Consider the following 18388-nt stretch of genomic DNA (forward strand, 5'->3'; position numbering starts at 1 on the left):
AGAACTATCCCATGAAAATAAACAAGTACAAAACAAAAGTAATGAAATGTAGTAGAAATAACAAAGATGGACCATCTTTGTTATTATATTATGGACAAAAAGTTTTTGTTAGATTAATCCAAACCAGGGCATGTAACTATGCAGAAGAGGTTTTCGCATAGAAATAAAGTTTTATAAATAATAATGAACAACATTACTACGGTTTTTTATTTATTAATAATAAATTTGAAGAACACTATTTATGTATTCCTGTTTATACCTTTAATAAAATACTGGGATATTTAAATATATATATATATATATGTTAAAAGTCAGATTGGTGGATAAAGTGACAAATGAAGAGGTATTGCGGCAAATAGATGAAGAAAGAAGCATTTGGAAAAATATAGTTAAAAGAAGAGACAGACTTATAGGCCACATACTAAGGCATCCTGGAATAGTCGCTTTAATATTGGAAGGACAGGTAGAAGGAAAAAATTGTGTAGGCAGGCCACGTTTGGAATATGTAAAACAAATTGTTAGGGATGTAGGATGTAGAGGGTATACTGAAATGAAATGACTAGCACTAGATAGGGAATCTTGGAGAGCTGCATCAAACCAATAAATCACTGAAGACAAAAAAAAAATATATTATCAGATGTTCATAGTTTATTATTGGGTTATATATAATGAGAATATCATCAACATACTGTATATTAAAACTTTAAGCGTATGAGTGATGCCATTCACTAATTTACTCACAAAATTCTGTAAATATATCTCTTGACATAATTGCTGATAATGGAAATCCGATATATAAGGTTTTTTTTGTGTACAATATTTGTTATTAAATTCAAAATAGTTGTTGATATTTATCAACAAAACTAAACTTTTTTAGTTTTTTGTTTTTTATTAACAAAACTTTTTTTTTTAAATAGTGATGATACTTTTAATAAATTTTGGATCTTCTTGGTTACTTTTTAATTTATTTTTTATTATCTCTATGGTATGGTCTATTGGTATGCTAGGATACATGTTAGGTATGTCATAACTAACCATTCTAGTGAGTCTGTTTACATATAAACTTTTTAATTTATTTATCAATTTTTAACCATTTTTTATATTAAATGTGTTAAGTAAATTAATTCTTTTTTTTCTAAGAATTTTATCTATTATTTTGGATATAATACAACAGGGAGCAGATTAAAAATTGATCAAAGGTCGCATGAGGATGTTTAATCTGTGAATTTTTGGTACTCCAATTAACTTGGGGCAATAGATTCAAAAGGATCTAAAATGATATTTTAAATTATTATTATTATTATAATTAAAAATTGGTCTGAATTTAAAAAAAAAATTTTTTGTCATTTATAAAGATTTTTTAGTTGGGTCATTAATTTTCTCAAATTTATTATCTACATATTGTTTCATTAAGTTATATTTTTCAACTGTCACAATAACCAGTGTGTATTTGTTTTACCTGATTTTACAATTAAAAGATTATATTTGATTTTACTCTTAAATTATTTGTTTACTGATATATGGTTAATTAGTAAATTTGATATCTTTAAATTTTTGGGTAATGTAGCTGATAATTATGAAATTGTTCCTTATCTGTATGATTCATTCTGTTGTAATTTATATTAACAATGATGTTCTTAATAATGTTAATTTTATTATTATCATTAAAATGCATTTATTTCAATTTAAATGCACTAGTAATGATTAATTTTTCATATCATTAAAATTGATTTACATTACTTAAGTTTAAAAATTTATTTTTTATATTATCCAAATTTTCTTGAAAATGTTCATCACCACCACCACCACCGCCTCCGGCACCATCGCCATCATCATAATTATTATTATTGATTAATAAATTCTGCATCATAATTACTTGAAATTTTATTCTTACTTTTGATTAAATTATAAATTTTGGTTTCAAAAGTCTTTTTTGATTATATTTATCTTTCTCTATATTAATTTCAATTAAATTTCTTATACGAGGTCCGTAAATAAAGTAATCAGACTGGTTCAGAAAAACTTTTTATTTATTATCCAATTATACATGGACCTTCACCTTTGAAATAGTTCCCTTGGGAAGCCACGCAACACTTCAAACAGTTTTCCCACTCTTCATAGTAGTGTTGGAACTCAGAAATTGGAATATCCTTTAGATGGTCAGTTACAATTTTTTTTTTTATATTTCCTACTGTTCCAAAATAGTGTCCTTTGAGGTGTTAAAGTTGGGAACAGGAAAAGGTCACAGGGACTCAAGTCAGATAAATAAGGTGATTGAGGAACTACAGGAATGTTTTTCTTTGCCAAAAACTGATTGAGAGTGCAGTGTGACAAGGTGCATTGTCATGATGGAGCATTCGGTTGTCTTTGATGGCTGCTCTCACGCGGGCAACTCTTTTCCACAGTCTTTCAAGAATTTCTCTGTAAACATATTGATTTAGTCTGTCCTGTAGGCAAAAACTCCTCATGGACAATGTCATTATTATCAAAGAAAGAAATTAGCATGGTTTTGATTTGCTCATATTTGCTTTTTTGGTAAGTTTGAAGTGTGCCATTTCTTGCTCTGGTGTTTTGTTTCTGGGTTGTACTCAAATATCCAAGATTCATCACCAATAATAACATTTTTTAGAAAATCAGGATCAGTTTCAATTTGCCCTAGAAAATCACAGCACACTTTCACCCTGTTTTTTTCCTGTTCAACAGTGACATTTTTTGGGAACAATTTTGCACAAACTATTTTCATGTCCAATTTGTTTGTCAAAAGCTGATAGACTGTGGTATGGTTCAAATTCAATTGTTCTGCAATCATTCTGATAGTTAATCGTCGGTCATACTATATCAAGTCTCTGATTCACTCAACATTGTCGCCACTTTTAGACATTAACAGTCTTCCAGAGCGTGGCTTGTCCGCAGCTGATTCATGGCCATCTGAAAATGCTTTAAACAACCTAAAAACTTGGGCTCATGACAGAGCATTGTCTCCATGTACACTTTTCAATTTTGAAAAAGTTTCAGTTAGCATTCTTACCAAGTTTAACAGAAAATTTGATTGCACAACATTGCTCATAAATAGTATCATCACTCATTTTTGTAGCGCACAACAAAAACTCGTTTCATGAAAAGTTTGTTTATGTCTCATGTAGCAACAATAGACCAAAAATAGTAATATCTAATATAAACCAGCTGTTCATATAACCATAAGTTTACTAGTAACTTTACAGTGTTGCCACTTTAGCTGACAAAAAACCTAGTCTCATTACTTTATTTACAGACCTTGTATAATCAAAAATCAGTGGTCCTAAGCTTTTTTTGCAATTTTAAACATGTGTTATATAATTCAGTGTTTACAATTTCTCTTCTAGTATCCTTGTTTAATCTCTTGTTTTATTTGGAAACACTCTGCAAATTCTTTTGTTTTTATCATAGCTTTAATATAATTGAAAATTACTCATTTTTATGATTGGGGAATTAAATTTAATTTGAGGTATGATTTATTAAAATCTATTAAATGTATTATATTATAAAGTTTAATATGCAATTTATAAAAATAAAAACTAAAAAAAAAAATATGTCCAAAAGTTGGAAACAAGTTACCTTGCTTGAAAGTCAAGCATTTATTTCAGTTTTGATAAACATGGGGATCAACAGAAAGCCTGCAATATACTGTTATTGATGGAAACATGACAGTCAGTATACACCTTGGTTCTGGATATTTAATCGTGACAGATTCCAAGCTAATTTAACATTTTTTCATGTGGTATATATAAAAAACTTGCCTAAACCAAAAGAAATCAATTAATTAATTAACCAGAAATCAATATGCACAGTTTCAACCACTGGTTGATCATGTGAATTGAATGGCTAGATTTCATTAAATGGCAAACAGTAATCTGTCTGTTGATGAGAACATGGTAAACAAAGGCACTTACTCAGTTTTTGCAATAGTTACAAAAAACAAATCACAGATGGGACATAAAACTGTGGATGCTTTGTGATGCTGCCACACATTATTTGAATTTTTTGTGGTAAAGAGATTACAGAAGTGCTAAAGAAGGAGAAAAGAAAGAAGTGAAAGAGAATGGATTAGGTTTTACTGTTGTATATAATTTATTACTAATAGAAGGCTACTTAAATAAGAGATATCATACAATCATTGATAATTGTTTTTACTGCAAACCAAGTTAGCCAAGTATTTATATTTGAAATACAACATTTGTTTCTGGAACTTTACGTGTGCAATGAAAAGGCATTCCATAAGACATGAAGTCAACATTTCATGTAGGTAAAACCTTATATCAAAAAATGTAGTAAGCTAATAGCAGGGGGGTTTAGACAAAAAACAATCACAGAAAACAACAATTTTTATTATTATCAACTAATTCTAAGCTGCAAATGGAGAAGAAAAGTAAAACGAGGGGTAATGGATTGGTTGTCACAGGCAAGCCAAAAATGATAAGACTACAATAGTTATATGGAGGAAGTGTATGTATCTGACCAAATCAGTATGAATATTTAGATGACAGAAAAACAATCAAGTACTGGAAGTAGGTTAAATTTAGTATTTTACCGAATGATATTAAATTCTTACTGTACAAACATAACAATAAAAAAACTAATGATGCCAAACTATTTTCACATCCAGATTATACTGTCATAGAGCAGTGTTTCTAACCTCTGGGGCACACTCCCCTAGGGGAATGTGATAACACTAAATGGAGTGTGCAAGCATATCGAAAAGAAAATATTATTAAAAAAATGTATTAATTTACTGAAAGGAAACCAAAACAAAATACATTCTGACATAATAAATAATAAAATAACATTTACACTGATATAATACACTTATAAATAGGATTGTATCAGTGCTACGCAATGTCAATACTAAATTAAAAACAAGTTTAGTAATTACTAGTAACTCACTTGGGCCGGTCCTTGCAAAGCAAAGTTTTTTGAAGGAAGATTTAATGTTAGAAATAGACACCATGAGTACTTTTTCTATATTTAGCCGAGATATCCATTTAGTCTTCAAAGCAGCCACCGCAGAAAATCCGGTTTTGCTAAGGTAGGATGGTGAAAATGGTAATAGTATATGAAATGCTCTTGTTTTCAGTGCAGAAACTCATCATCCACCCCTGCCCAAAATTCAAAGAGTGATTTATTACAAAATTGTCTTTTGATTTCACCACTTGCTGCAAAGTCTATGAAGATTTCTTTGTTGGCAGTTGGAAGCCATTCTGGAGTATTTTGAAATGGATCAACTCTTGCTACAAAGTTGTCGTCAGCAAGAAAATACTTTTTAAAATTCTTTGCCAGCAAGGCTAAATGATTTTCAATGGTTACAAAAACAACTTTCACAGGTTGTTCTTCACCCTTGTAAGTTTTAACACATTCATCCACATTGCAAACATTTCTAGGTTTTTCCTTTAAATTTCTGCTCCACAGTTCCAATTTTCTACAAAAATATTAACTTTATCACTCGTATCTAACATATGTGTATTTGCTCCTTAGAGCTGAAGATCCAAGGTATTTAATTTCTAGAATATGTCAACCAAGTCGCTCAATTCAATCACAAATAAACCATCTTGAAACTTCTTGGCTTCTGGTCAGTTTTCCTCTTCTAGTAAAATTGCGTTTCATTTCTTAGTTCATAAACACGTTGTAAAACTTTCCTGCTAATGTACTCACTATGAAGCGTTTCCAAATGTTGTTTAAGTTTATTAGCTTTCATGCAGTCTGCTGCCAACATTTTTGAGAAAATGACACACAGGAGCCGTTCTTCTTCATTTACTTCAGTACTGGTAAACCTAAAATTTCAGTATTCTTGAGAATATTTTCTTGATTTTATTTTCAGAACCACACTCATCTGCAATTGTTGTTGCACTCATCTGTGCAATTGTTGATGCTTCTCTATCGTCTAATGCTTGCTTACACCCATTTAAAAATTTATCCACGACTCTGCATAAATCTACTACCATGGATATTTAATGCCATTAATTGCAATTAACGTGCAAATTACAATATACACATTCACATTAGATTCGATAGTGATAGAAGGATGACTCGACTGAGACTGGCTGGAATTGAACAAGGTGCAGCATTTATACATGTTTGCATAAACGTTCTAGAATGTTACGAGAAAGTTCAGAACTTCTCGCTAAGCCATGAGAATGTCCGACATGCTGGATGTAAGGCATAGAGCAATAGAGGTATCGATTCTGGTTTTGTCAATACAGCAAATTGGTGTTGCCAAATATCAAATTTACTTATTCTTGGTAATTTTAAGGTTTGTAATTAGTCATAGTGTAGCTTTAGTGCCAAAATATTCAAAATACATTATTATTGTAGACATCGTTACTGTATTGGAGGGGGATGAAAATTATGATTGAAAATTGTTCGCAAATACTGAAAGGTTAAGAAACGCTGTCATAGAGGATTTATCAAAAGAATGGCTACAGTTGAGAGAAGGTGGACAAAATTTGGTCATTTCTCCTTGTGTTAAACAACAGCAACAGCCTGGTACAAGTGGTGATGTGAATACAATTATTTTTGAAAAAATTCCTGAAAGAGAAAAATTGCTGTTTGTAGTTTTAAAGTGCTGTCAGCACTAAAGCTGGTGGGAAAAGGAAAAAATCAACATACATGTGTACAAATTGTAAAAGAGGTTTATACCAAGTATTATCTTCTACACCATTGTTAGATCATATAGCACTGAATTTTCAAGCTTTTTGTTTTATTTTAGTATTTTGTTTGTCTTAAATTTAATTTGTTTTTCTTTTTTTGTTCCTAACTTCATTGAGTGATACTAAATATTTTAAATTAGTTTTATTTAAAAAGTTAATGTACAATTTGTGACTATGTGGAAATAGTGTAATGAAAATGACTTATTTCAAAAAGGTCTACGAGACTTTTTTCAACCTATTGACTTAAAAACTTGTATAAATGTATAAGACTACTGACATTCATGTAATTATCAATTTTACAAGCTACATATTTTTCTAACTTTTCAAATCGCTTTTCAATTTCGGACAAAATTCAGGTAATGAAAAGTTTTATTTTTTTACATATTTGTAATACAATATTTTTGGTTGTCCAACATAAAAGAACACTTTTCAAAAAAAAAAGAAAAGAATTATGGAATTTGGTTAAAAAATAAAAATGTTATATATTTTTTTCTTAAGTACTGCAAATTGTCAAACATTATCCTAGCACTTTATGCATACATTGGAGGTAGAGTACACAGCATTTTATGAATAGTTTCATAAAATATCACTTAGCACTGAAAGAGTTAAATAAAGTTATTAAATATTATTAAAAAAATAAAATAAAGTATGCACATGTAATATTTGTTAGATTACTGTAATATTATAATGAATATACGATTTATATAGAAAAAAGAAACAGATCCTTTAAATTTTAATATCTTTATTTAATATGCAGTTTAATTAAATGAATTCAATCAAGACTGAGGATGTGGGATCCCACAAAAGTACTTTCATGCAAAATTAAGAAGTAAGATAAGTTTTATCTCAATATTCCTACTAGGTGGTTTACATTAACAGAATTAAAATATATAAATATATATATATATATATATAATTTAAAACCCAACTAAATAAAGCTAAAACGGATATCTTGTGTATCTCAAAATTATCAAACAACTCACTCATCACGTAATTATAATTACAAGTTATGTTGTCTCAATGACTCAACTTAGAATTGAATTTTAAAGTACAGTGTAAATATTTTGTGTGTGAAATTAATTACAATTCAACAAAACAGCTTGCAAAAGTGAAAACAGTTTTATATAGCATTTAAATAAAAATGAAAGAGAATATATACATAAACATTTTTTTTTATAAATATAATAAAAAAACACAAATGTTGGTAGAAAATATTTTTCTATAAAAAATTAACTTAATAAATGGAACTTAAACATTACCTTAACAATTGAAACAGATATAACTGACATATGTATTCAATAGAATTGATGAAAAAATATTTCTTGACTGAAAAATTAAAAAAAAACAAAAACAAGGTCTATAAAAATTTAATTGAATAATGTGTATTACATGGAAGATCTAACTGAAGACATATTTATTAAAATATTAAAGAAACATATCTGACTAAACAAAAGAGATAGGTAACACAAGAACAATAAAATAAAAAAAAATCCTTTTAAATTAATTAACAAACTGATAAAATTTAAATAGTTATTTTTAAGAGAATTATGTAAAAGAAAACATATTATATACCAATTGTGAAGGTGGAGGTGTAACTGAAGCATTGGCAGTTGAAGTAACAGCAGGTTGTGAAGGTACATTGAGATGTGGCTGTGCATCTTTAATTAATTTAATAGCCCTAAGATCACACCCAGGTCCAAATTGTGATTCATTCCACCTATCAAGGTGAGCACCAGAACCTACTAACCATAATGGCAATAGTGGTGTCAAACCTGTGTCAACTGGAAGGCAGCTTAAATGTAAAGCTAAGCTATGAATCTCTTCTGCAGTCAATGATGAACCTCTATAAAATATTAAAACACAATTATTGTATTAATATGCTATTACAAATAATAGTTTAAATGCCTAATCTTATTAGTGCAATTTTAAATAATCCCTTAATATGGGATGATGTGTTCTTAATGTCAACTCTTTAATTTTTGTAAATCAAGGGATGATAATGATCTCACTGTACAAATCATTTCTTTACTTTATATTTTTTTTATTGTACAGATGAAGTGAAATAAATACTGATTTTTTTTTTTTTTTAATATGTACATATCATTTTTAATCCATATTTTGTGATTACATATGAATCTTAAGAATGTCTATAAAACACATTTTAAAAATTTTGTAAAACAGAATTGTAAGAAGCAGATACAACAGTGGCTCCTACATCAATCTTTTCTTCAAATTCTAAATCCTTGGGTTTTTATGCAATTGTTTTTTTGTTTAATGCTTTAGTTTTACCACAATGATTTTACTTTTTATTTCAGAGATAACTATAAAATCTAAAATGTTAATAATATATCTGGTTTTATTTATATTTTAAATCCAGTTTTAAATTTTATCTACATACCAAGTTCCATTTTAAACTACTGCAACAAGGTGTTAATCAGGCCTTGAAATCTTCTTCTATTACTACAGCACTGCTCCTCCTCCAGTATCTCCAATGAAACGGCTCTTCTTTCCACATCTTCACTGTTATCCTCTCAATTTTAAACATACTTTGCCTATTGGGTCAACCTCCTTCAATTTTCAACACCTCTATTCTCTTAGGGAGTCTCACATGTTGTAGCACAAAATAGATGTATTGGAATTCTTTCTTTCTCTGGAATTAATGCATTCAACAACAGATACTTTATGCAATGCAAAAATCTCATTCCTTTCCTCAATCTATTTGTTAGCATGATGCATTCTTGCTAGATCTGCACCAAGTAAATTTTTCAACTTTCTTCGAAGATGTATCTTCCTAAATTATATCATTTAATAAATCCTTATCTCTACCAATCACCATCACTTCACTTTACTTTTCATGCATTTTCAGTATTCTTACCCAAAATCATTATACCAAAAAATTACAGACTTCACTCCCCCCTAAACATCTGCTTTATTTAACATTCCTAGATATAATGGAGAAAACCCACCGGGTTGGTCTAGTGGTGAACGCATCTTCCCAAATCAGCTGATTTGGAAGTCGAGAGTTCCTAGTTCAAGTCCTAGTAAAACCAATTATTTTTACGCGGACTTGAATACTAGATCGTGGATATCGGTGTTCTTTGGTGGTTAGGTTTCAATTAACCACACATCTCAGAAATGGTCGAACTGAGAATGTACAAGACTACACTTCATTTACACTCATACATATCATCCTCATTCATCCTCTGAAGTATTATCTGAACGGTAGTTACCGGAGGCTAAACAGGAAAAAGAAAAAGATATAATGGAGAAAAATATTTTTAATTAAAAATTTATTAAGAATAAATAATTTCCATATATATATATATATATATATATACATTTTATTTTTTCAGACATATTATATCCACTTTACTGAATAATATAAAATAATAAAATATAATACAGTGTGTCCCATATAAAACGCAACCCATCAATTACTCATCCATGAAATTTCAAAAGTCAAGCTTACTCCCTTACTTGTTACTGAAATGGACTCTTCCAACATCTGAACATCGCGGCGACGCAGTAGAACACTACTGGTAGTAACAACAATGCAATCATAACGTTCAGTGCATTGCTAGAGACAAGATGGTGTTTTCGCTAGATGAACGTGTTTTCATTGTTGAGTCGTACTTCAGTACGAAATCAGTGGTTGCAGTGCAAGATTTGTTTCGGCATAAGTATCCAGATAAACCAGCTCCTAACAAAACATCAGTATTAAGGTTAGTTGCAAAATTTAGAGAGACCGGTTCTGTTAATAACGAGGATCACAAAAGATCTGCATCAGTGTTGAATACAGATACAGTCACTGAAATCAAAGACCGATTACTCGCCTCGCCAAATAAATTGATCAGACGTTTGTCTGCTGAAATTAATTTGTCTAAATCAACTGTTCATCGGGCGACCAAACAATTACAATTACGACCTTATCGCATTCAAACGGTTCATCGACTTCTTGGGCCCGACAAAGAAAAACGGCTACAATATTGTCAATGGTTCCGTCGATTTCTGCGTGAGGGAATTAGTGTTATGGATTCGTTACTTTTCACAGATGAAGCACGGTTTCATTTGGATGGCTACGTAAACAGCCAAAACAGTAGAAATTGGAGTGCTGAAAATCCCCACGTTTACCACGAAAAACAATTACACTCGCAGAAGTTGGGCATGTGGTGCACGATATCGCAGAAGAAAATAATCGGAAGATAGACACTGCTGGCTACAACATGACGGTGCGACATCGCACTATGCAGGTTCAACTTCTGATTTCGTTGAGGAATTCTTTGGTAATCGTGTTATCGGCCGAGGCTTGTCGCCACCAAGATCTCCAGATTTGACTGCAGCGGATGTTTTTCTACGGGGCTTCCTCAAAGAAAAAGCCTACAGCAACAAACCACGAACACTTGAAAGTCAATATTGAACAAGCTGTATTAAATATCCAGCCACAAACTTTGAAAAAAGTTACAAGAAACGGTGTAAAAAGAATTGAAGCTTGTATTCAAGAAGATGGCGGCCACTTCCAACATTTACTCCAAATGTAAGGTAATGGATGGTAATAATAAAAATTACATTTACATTTACACATACCTTTTTATTTATTTCAATACCTACAAATATAAGGTTGGGTTGCGTTTTATATGGGACACCCTGTATCACAACCACCAAATGGAGTCAAAAAATGGTAAGAACGACACTTACCAAACTGGAGTGCTTTTTAAGTTAAATTACTTCATTTTCAGCAGTTAAAATTACAAGGTTACACATAAAATACCAGCACAAAATATGCTTTGTCATTAAAGTAGAATAAATTCTCCTTCATATCCCTTGATATAATAATGAATCACTATTATAATTGTGACTCACTAACAGTGAGTCACAATTATATATCATACATGTAACACTGTAATTTTAATTGCTGAAGATGAAGTAATTTAAGTTTGAAAGCACTCCAGTTAGGTACTTCTTACCATTTCCTGATTGTATTTGTTGGTTTTGATATTATACAGAGTCATTCACGGGAACCGGATGTTTTTAAAATAATCATAAAAAATTGAATATTTACTTTAAAAAAGTTTTATTGGTACTGAAACACTTGTTAAATCAAAGCATTTGTTACTTACTCATGAACGAAAATTTATGTCCGGCAAGTGATGTCCATTTTGGGCAATACATTGTTGTAGCCTTTCACGGTAACTGGCCTCAATTCTTTGCAGCATGTCTACATCAATCTGGGTGACGTGATGACGAATTGCGATCTTTAGGTCCTCCAATGTACGCGGTTTATTGCCGTACACACGTGATTTCAGTAACCCCCACAGAAAAAAATATCACAACTACTCAAGTCGGGGGACCGAGTGGGCCAAGCAATGTCGCCAAATCTGGAAACGATCCGTCCTGGAAACAAGTTACGGAGAACAGCCATCATTGCCCTCACTGTGTGCGCTGTAGCTCCATCCTGCTGGAATAACACATTTTGAAAATCGATTCCCCGGTTCTGTAACTCAGGGATGAAAAACGTATTCAACATCGCAATGTAACGATCAGCTGTTACAGTTATGGCAGCGTCATTTTCTTTAAAAAAATATGGTCCAATAACACCGACCTTTCCTATTGCACACCAGACAGTCATCTTTGGGCTATGAAGTAGTCTCTCGTGAAGCTGATGTGGGTTTCTTTCTGTCCAATACCGGCAATTCTGTTTTTTGACAAAGCGATTCAGATGAAAATGGGCTTCGTCACTCATTAACAATAACAAATTTTCATTTTCTTCAAAAATGGTAAGCATTTGTAGACAAAATTGTAATCGCTGCGTGAAATCTTGTTCGTCTAACTGCTGCACGATGACTATCTTGTAAGGATGGAAATTCGTCTTACCGTACTTGTGCTCATTTGAAGCGCTGCTGAATGCCTCTGAATAGAGCAGCGTGGGCTTCTGACAATGGCTTCCCTTACTCGTTCGATGTTCTCCGGAGTGCTAGCAGTTCATCGGGGACCCGGTGGTTGTTTCTTCAATATTGAACCACTTGTTCGAAGGTTGTTTATCCATCGCAATATTGTGTTACGAGAAGGGACACTTGCATTACGATGGATATTAAACTGACAGCGGAAATCTTGCTGAACAGCAGTTACGGATTCGTCATTTCACACAAAACTGTCATACGCGTACAGGCATTGGTCTAGTGTCCACAGCTCCATCTCAACGACTAAAATGTAAATGTATGAACAAAGGAAACGTCAGACACCAGCCACGTGCCCCTCCCACCACGAACACCCGAGTACAACCCACTTCAAAAACATACGGTTCCCGTGAATGACCCTGTATTTAATTATGACATATATATATATATGAAAATCAGTAATAAAAGAAAACTAATAAATACATCTGTAATAAAAATGTAATGACTATATCTAACAAAATTATAATTTTATAATCTATGAATATAGATTAAAAATATAGAATCAAAAGATTTAAAAAACTGAAACTTACCTTAATGTAAGATATACAGCTATCATAGCATGACCACTGGCTGGTGAACAAAGGAACCTCTGAGTTGAATGTTTTACATCAATTAACCATTCAGAGAAAGAATGATGAAATGGTCTAAGTGTATCATCTCTTGCTACACACAACACTCTTCTTACTATCTGACAACACCTATGCAATTCTTCACCAGACAGATTTGGCTGAGAAACACTTAGAATGCTACAAACTTCTTTTTCGGTTAAAGGCTGTTCAGAGGCAAGGATTATATTTAATAATGGCCGAACCTGTAAATAAGCAAAATATCATTTTAATTATAAATTAAATACTTTAACTAATCTAAATTACAAATACCAGATTTAATAAAAATAGTCACAATTTATAATCTACATGACTTTAGGCATATCTATCAACCTGAATTCAACTGAATTTTTAAGTACTTATTTTTTTAAAAAATAACTTAATATCAGTAAATAAATCTTAAAAGTATTTTTGAAGTCATGAAGCATGTTACAGGTTTTTTACTATTATCCTTTTCTACTGTACCATTCAATACAAAGTCACTTGTATGTGGATCCAAAGCGTGGGCGATGCCAAAAATACCAATTTTGTAGGATTCAGTCAGCAGAAATGGTTTTTCCTCATTTTCTTAAATATGTGAACAAGCTCAGCTATATTAAAATATAGTCTGAATGAAGATTATGCAGCATTTATAGAAGAAAGTAGTTGGTGGTTGCATCCTATTTGACAAAAAATGCTATTCTACATAACGTATTGTAATAAAATAAAACTTTGTTAAATTAGCTTTAAAAAAAATGCACAGCATTTTTGAAAGGTAAACAATTAGTTTGATGGAGAACTTTAATGGCAATCTTGTAAATGGAAAATTTGATGCATCATTCTACAAAGATAACACCGACTAATGCACTAGATAATAGATTATAAAATACAAATGTAACATTCATTGTATATGCTCAATTTAAATATCTAAAACTTCCAAGTATATGACACTATAAAAGAAAGCTACATTACCAACAGAATAAATGCTTTAACTGGAATTTAGTACAAAGAAATCAAGTCAACTGGAGGGCTTACCACCAGAAATAAGTTGTAACAAAGACAAAGATTAGCGAGTACAGTGTTGCAACATGTAACTATTAAACTTTAAAGAAATTCATGATACATTATATGTTGAAATTGTATGTTACACTGTATTGTGTAACTTTTGTGTTTAGTTTCAATTTACATGCATAATTTGTTTAATTCTATGTTAGTAGTAATTTTTGCTAAGTTACATCATTCCTTGTGAGTGATAATATAAAAATCACAAAAATTAGAAAAGGAACTTTTTCTCCTTCAGCAAGTAAAACATACTGCAAAATGAATAGAGTAATATAAAAACGTGTTATACAAAATAATAAATTTAATATATTTGGTGCAACATTTTGAGAAGAGAGGTATACAACAAATCTTTGAAGAAAAAATCTTCAGTTGAGCATAGAGCAAATAAATTTACACTTAGTCGACAGATCAAAACAAAACACTTCACTAGCAAAAAATGCAACTGCGATTGCATAGTATAACTTTTTATTATAACCACTTCCTTCAATTGGTCTAATGGTGAAGCATAAAACTCCTGGTGATTGTCCTGCCTTTTTCCAAGTAGTCTATGATCACAACACAAGTCCAAAAATCCGTAGTCATGACTTTTCCTGCACATGGAACTGTTTTAGATTTTTTTAGCACATTTTCTCTTCCTCTCGTCCACTGTTTGGTCCCCGGTATGTAATGGAGAATCCATGTTTCACCTATTGTTATAATACATAGAAGAAACCTCAGGAGAATTACATTTAAACCAGTCTAAACACTCTTCAGAAGTGTTAATTTAATATGGCATTGTGAACTTTTGTTGGTCATGGCAGTTTTTCGAATGTCCCAAGCATTCATCATCTTGAATGGATGTATGACCACATTTAAATTCAGCAGTTCTCTTTTATACTCAAAAATCAAGGGAAGGACCCTTCAAAGTAGAGTTTAACTCTTTTTGTATATTCATCAAGGTTAAACCTTTTAAAATAAACTAACTTCAATTTTATCCATTTTTCAAAAACTGTGAAAAGTTGTTTGCCCAATTCAATTGTCACAAGCAAATTAAATGCTGCATCTGAAACTTTACAGCATTTAAGAGTAATTTTTGACAAATATCGTAGTCATTTGATCATACGCCTTTTCTGTGTCAGACAAAGAACTTTTCAAAAGACCCTTGTAATAGATGAAATTTTTTACTGTACGAGACATACAGCTTATAAGAGAATTTATTGAAACCTACAAAATAAGAAATCATAATGTAGAGAGATCAGAAGCTTTTTCAAGTAGAATACATTTTTGTTATGTAATTTTACTCCTATCAATGGATACAATGGCTGATGATATGAATGTATTAAACTCATGATAAATATATCAGATTTGTTTTCACGTATGCTTTTATATATAACAATAATTTAGACAACAAAAAAGAAATAAAATAAAGATTACTTTTTTTGAAAGTGTTTAGAGGTTATCATGTCAACCAATATATTGTTTGGGAAATCATCTTTGTATTCATTCTAATAATTACTTAAAATGACAACTTTAGTACACTATTTTATGCTATAACTTATTACAAAATAAATTAGGAACTTTGTGATCAAAATATTCGGTATAAGATACTCTAATATTACAAAAATGTAATAATAATGGTCATAAATTTCACAACTTTACTGAACACTAGGTTAAAGTTACAATGTGAAAAACAAGTGTCAAATTTTGTAACTTAATGTCACATTACTGTCAGAAATGCTGCTGAAGGGTTATTGGTGAATAGTTACATATTGACATTCATAGTGCTCTTAAACTTAATTTTGGAAGTGGTTCTAGATGTACATGTGTACTGTGCAGAATTCTGTAAAATGGGAGAAAAGACTTGCATTTCCCACTTTAACTGGAGTAAATAGTAATGAAATACAGCACCTTCACTGTGCAGTGCTACAAAAGATGGTTCAGAAAAAAGTAGTCTCAGTAACCTTTAGAATACAGCATTATATCTGCAGTGTTAGCTTTACAGCCTGCCACTTCTTCTCATCACATTAGTCTTTTTAAATATTATAACCTGACTCAATATTATAACTGACTCATTTTTCAGTGAATGCAGATACCAATAAAATACTAGTAAATAAATATGTATTAAAACCATTCAGCAGAGTTTTAGAATATTAAGTTAATATTAACTTATTAGGCAAAATCTCTAGATACTGAGGGTGACTTAGCTGTAAAGCCTCACCCCTTTGACCTTTTAAATTAAAAATTTAATGGCATCAATGCCCCATATATAGATGAAATCTGAACAAGTTTGGTCAAAATTGGTCGAATAGTTCTGGAGATATAAGGTAATTTAATAAAGACCAACACCCCAAATACACACACATGTACGTATGAACATGTGGAAAATTTCCATCTGGTTTTTTGGGTCCCTTGGGTGTCAAAATGTAAAGATCTGGTGAAAAGCCCAAATCGGACCGATTACCATACTTTACATTCTAGAGCTGTAGTTCTGCTATATCAATAAGCAGGAAAGTAATATAAAACTGATACCCTTATTATAAACTTTATATGAAAAATAGACCAAATCTACATAAATATAAAAATATTTACCTTAGAGAAATGTTTAGAATTAAGAAGCCGTTGACATAACCATAAATACAGTCCATTTAATGTACCGGGTATTTCTCTAACCTCTCTCAATACTATACACCCATCAGCAACACCATCAAGTACTCTTTCTAAGTAGAGAAAACAACCGTTACTCTTTATATGTAGCTGATTTAATGTTTCGGCTGTGCCACGGCACATGTGCTGCCGAAGTGATTCCTCATATTCTAATCGTGATAATATATACTGTTGGACATCTCTTACTACCTGTTTTAAATCAAAATATTTATAAATGTTTCCTTAAAATTTATAAGAAACAAAATTACCAATAATTCATTAATTTATTACTCATCAATGGATATAGATTATAAAATGTAATGTGTCCATTATTTATGATTAATAACTTTATATATACTTCAGTAAAAAAAAAATATTTTTTAACAAATCCTATGAGTAAGGTGTAAAGTAAGTTATTAATTAAAAACGTGCAAAAATCGAGAGTAGTAAAAACAATACTACAATCAGTTTTTATGTAGGTTATAATTTATTTTCACTAACAAACAATAATTTAATATACACTTTACTCATGTGAATAGTTCTATTTGCTGTAGACTAGTTTCATCCTATCTCCTAGGACACTTTCTTTTGAACTGTCTTAAGTAAAAAGTTTACATATGAATAAAGAATATTACTTTTTTTTATATATTATTAATAATTAGAGGTCAAAATTTACATACTATCATTGCATTTATTTAAGCTACGTTTTTTTTTACATTTGAAAACACTGAAATACTAAATTTGAATTACAATACAAGATTTCAGAATATGTCAAAGAAGACAATCACAGAGTTTAAAATTAAATAAGAAAAGCCATATTACATACGAATAAAAAGTTTTAATAGATAACAAAAAAAGAAAGGATAAAATAAATAAAACAGATAACAAGAAGTCACTTTCAGCAACTCTGAACATTTTTTTTAAATTTTCAGCCTTTTTTGAAATGTTATTTTGTTTCTATTCATTTTGTAAGTAGATTTTAAATCAAATAATAGACCTTAGTTTTACTGCATATAGATGTTACGAGTCAATGACAATTAATAAATAAGTATAAATATGAATTTTTTATCATTATTATAAAAGTTTTTGTTCTAATACCGTTTAGCAATGTTGTTTTTTTAAAAATAATTATTCTTTAATTTGTTATTAGTATGCAGTACTCATCAAACAAATGAAGAAATTGCTTTTTATAGACCAGGATCCCATCAAATTCATACAGAAATCATCATCATGATGAGGTATTCTGTCCATTGGCCTGGAGGCTTAACAGAAAAAGAAAGGTCCTTCCCTGACATCACTGATGCCTCCAGTTCTTTCTGTCCCAGGCCAGCTCTTTGATATCTTGGTAATTTCCGTTCTTGATGTCATCTATCAGCTTCAGTCTTCTTCCTCTTCTCCTTTCCCCATTCACAGTTTTAATACACCTTTTCCAATTGCCCTTCCTCATTTTAATTGTTTCCAACTGTGTTCTTTCTTCCTTTACCCC

At 30.8% G+C, this 18388-nt stretch overlaps 1 protein-coding gene across 6 annotated transcripts in view; it reads right to left on the reverse strand.

Moving 5' to 3' along the window:
• LOC142323138 (uncharacterized) overlaps positions 1–18388 on the reverse strand; it is a 140501-nt gene that overhangs the window by 109737 nt on the left and 12376 nt on the right. For all 6 annotated transcript variants that reach the window (XM_075362400.1, XM_075362399.1, XM_075362395.1 and 3 more), the window contains exons 3-5: positions 16849–17112; positions 13165–13445; positions 8253–8523 (exon numbers count right to left, since the gene is read on the reverse strand). In XM_075362400.1, the coding sequence (XP_075218515.1) occupies positions 8253–8523; positions 13165–13445; positions 16849–17112 (816 nt within the window). The remainder of the gene's footprint in view (positions 1–8252; positions 8524–13164; positions 13446–16848; positions 17113–18388) is intronic.

The sequence above is a fragment of the Lycorma delicatula genome, chromosome 4, assembly GCF_047948215.1.
Source record: "Lycorma delicatula isolate Av1 chromosome 4, ASM4794821v1, whole genome shotgun sequence".
Lineage (NCBI taxonomy): Eukaryota > Metazoa > Arthropoda > Insecta > Hemiptera > Fulgoridae > Lycorma > Lycorma delicatula.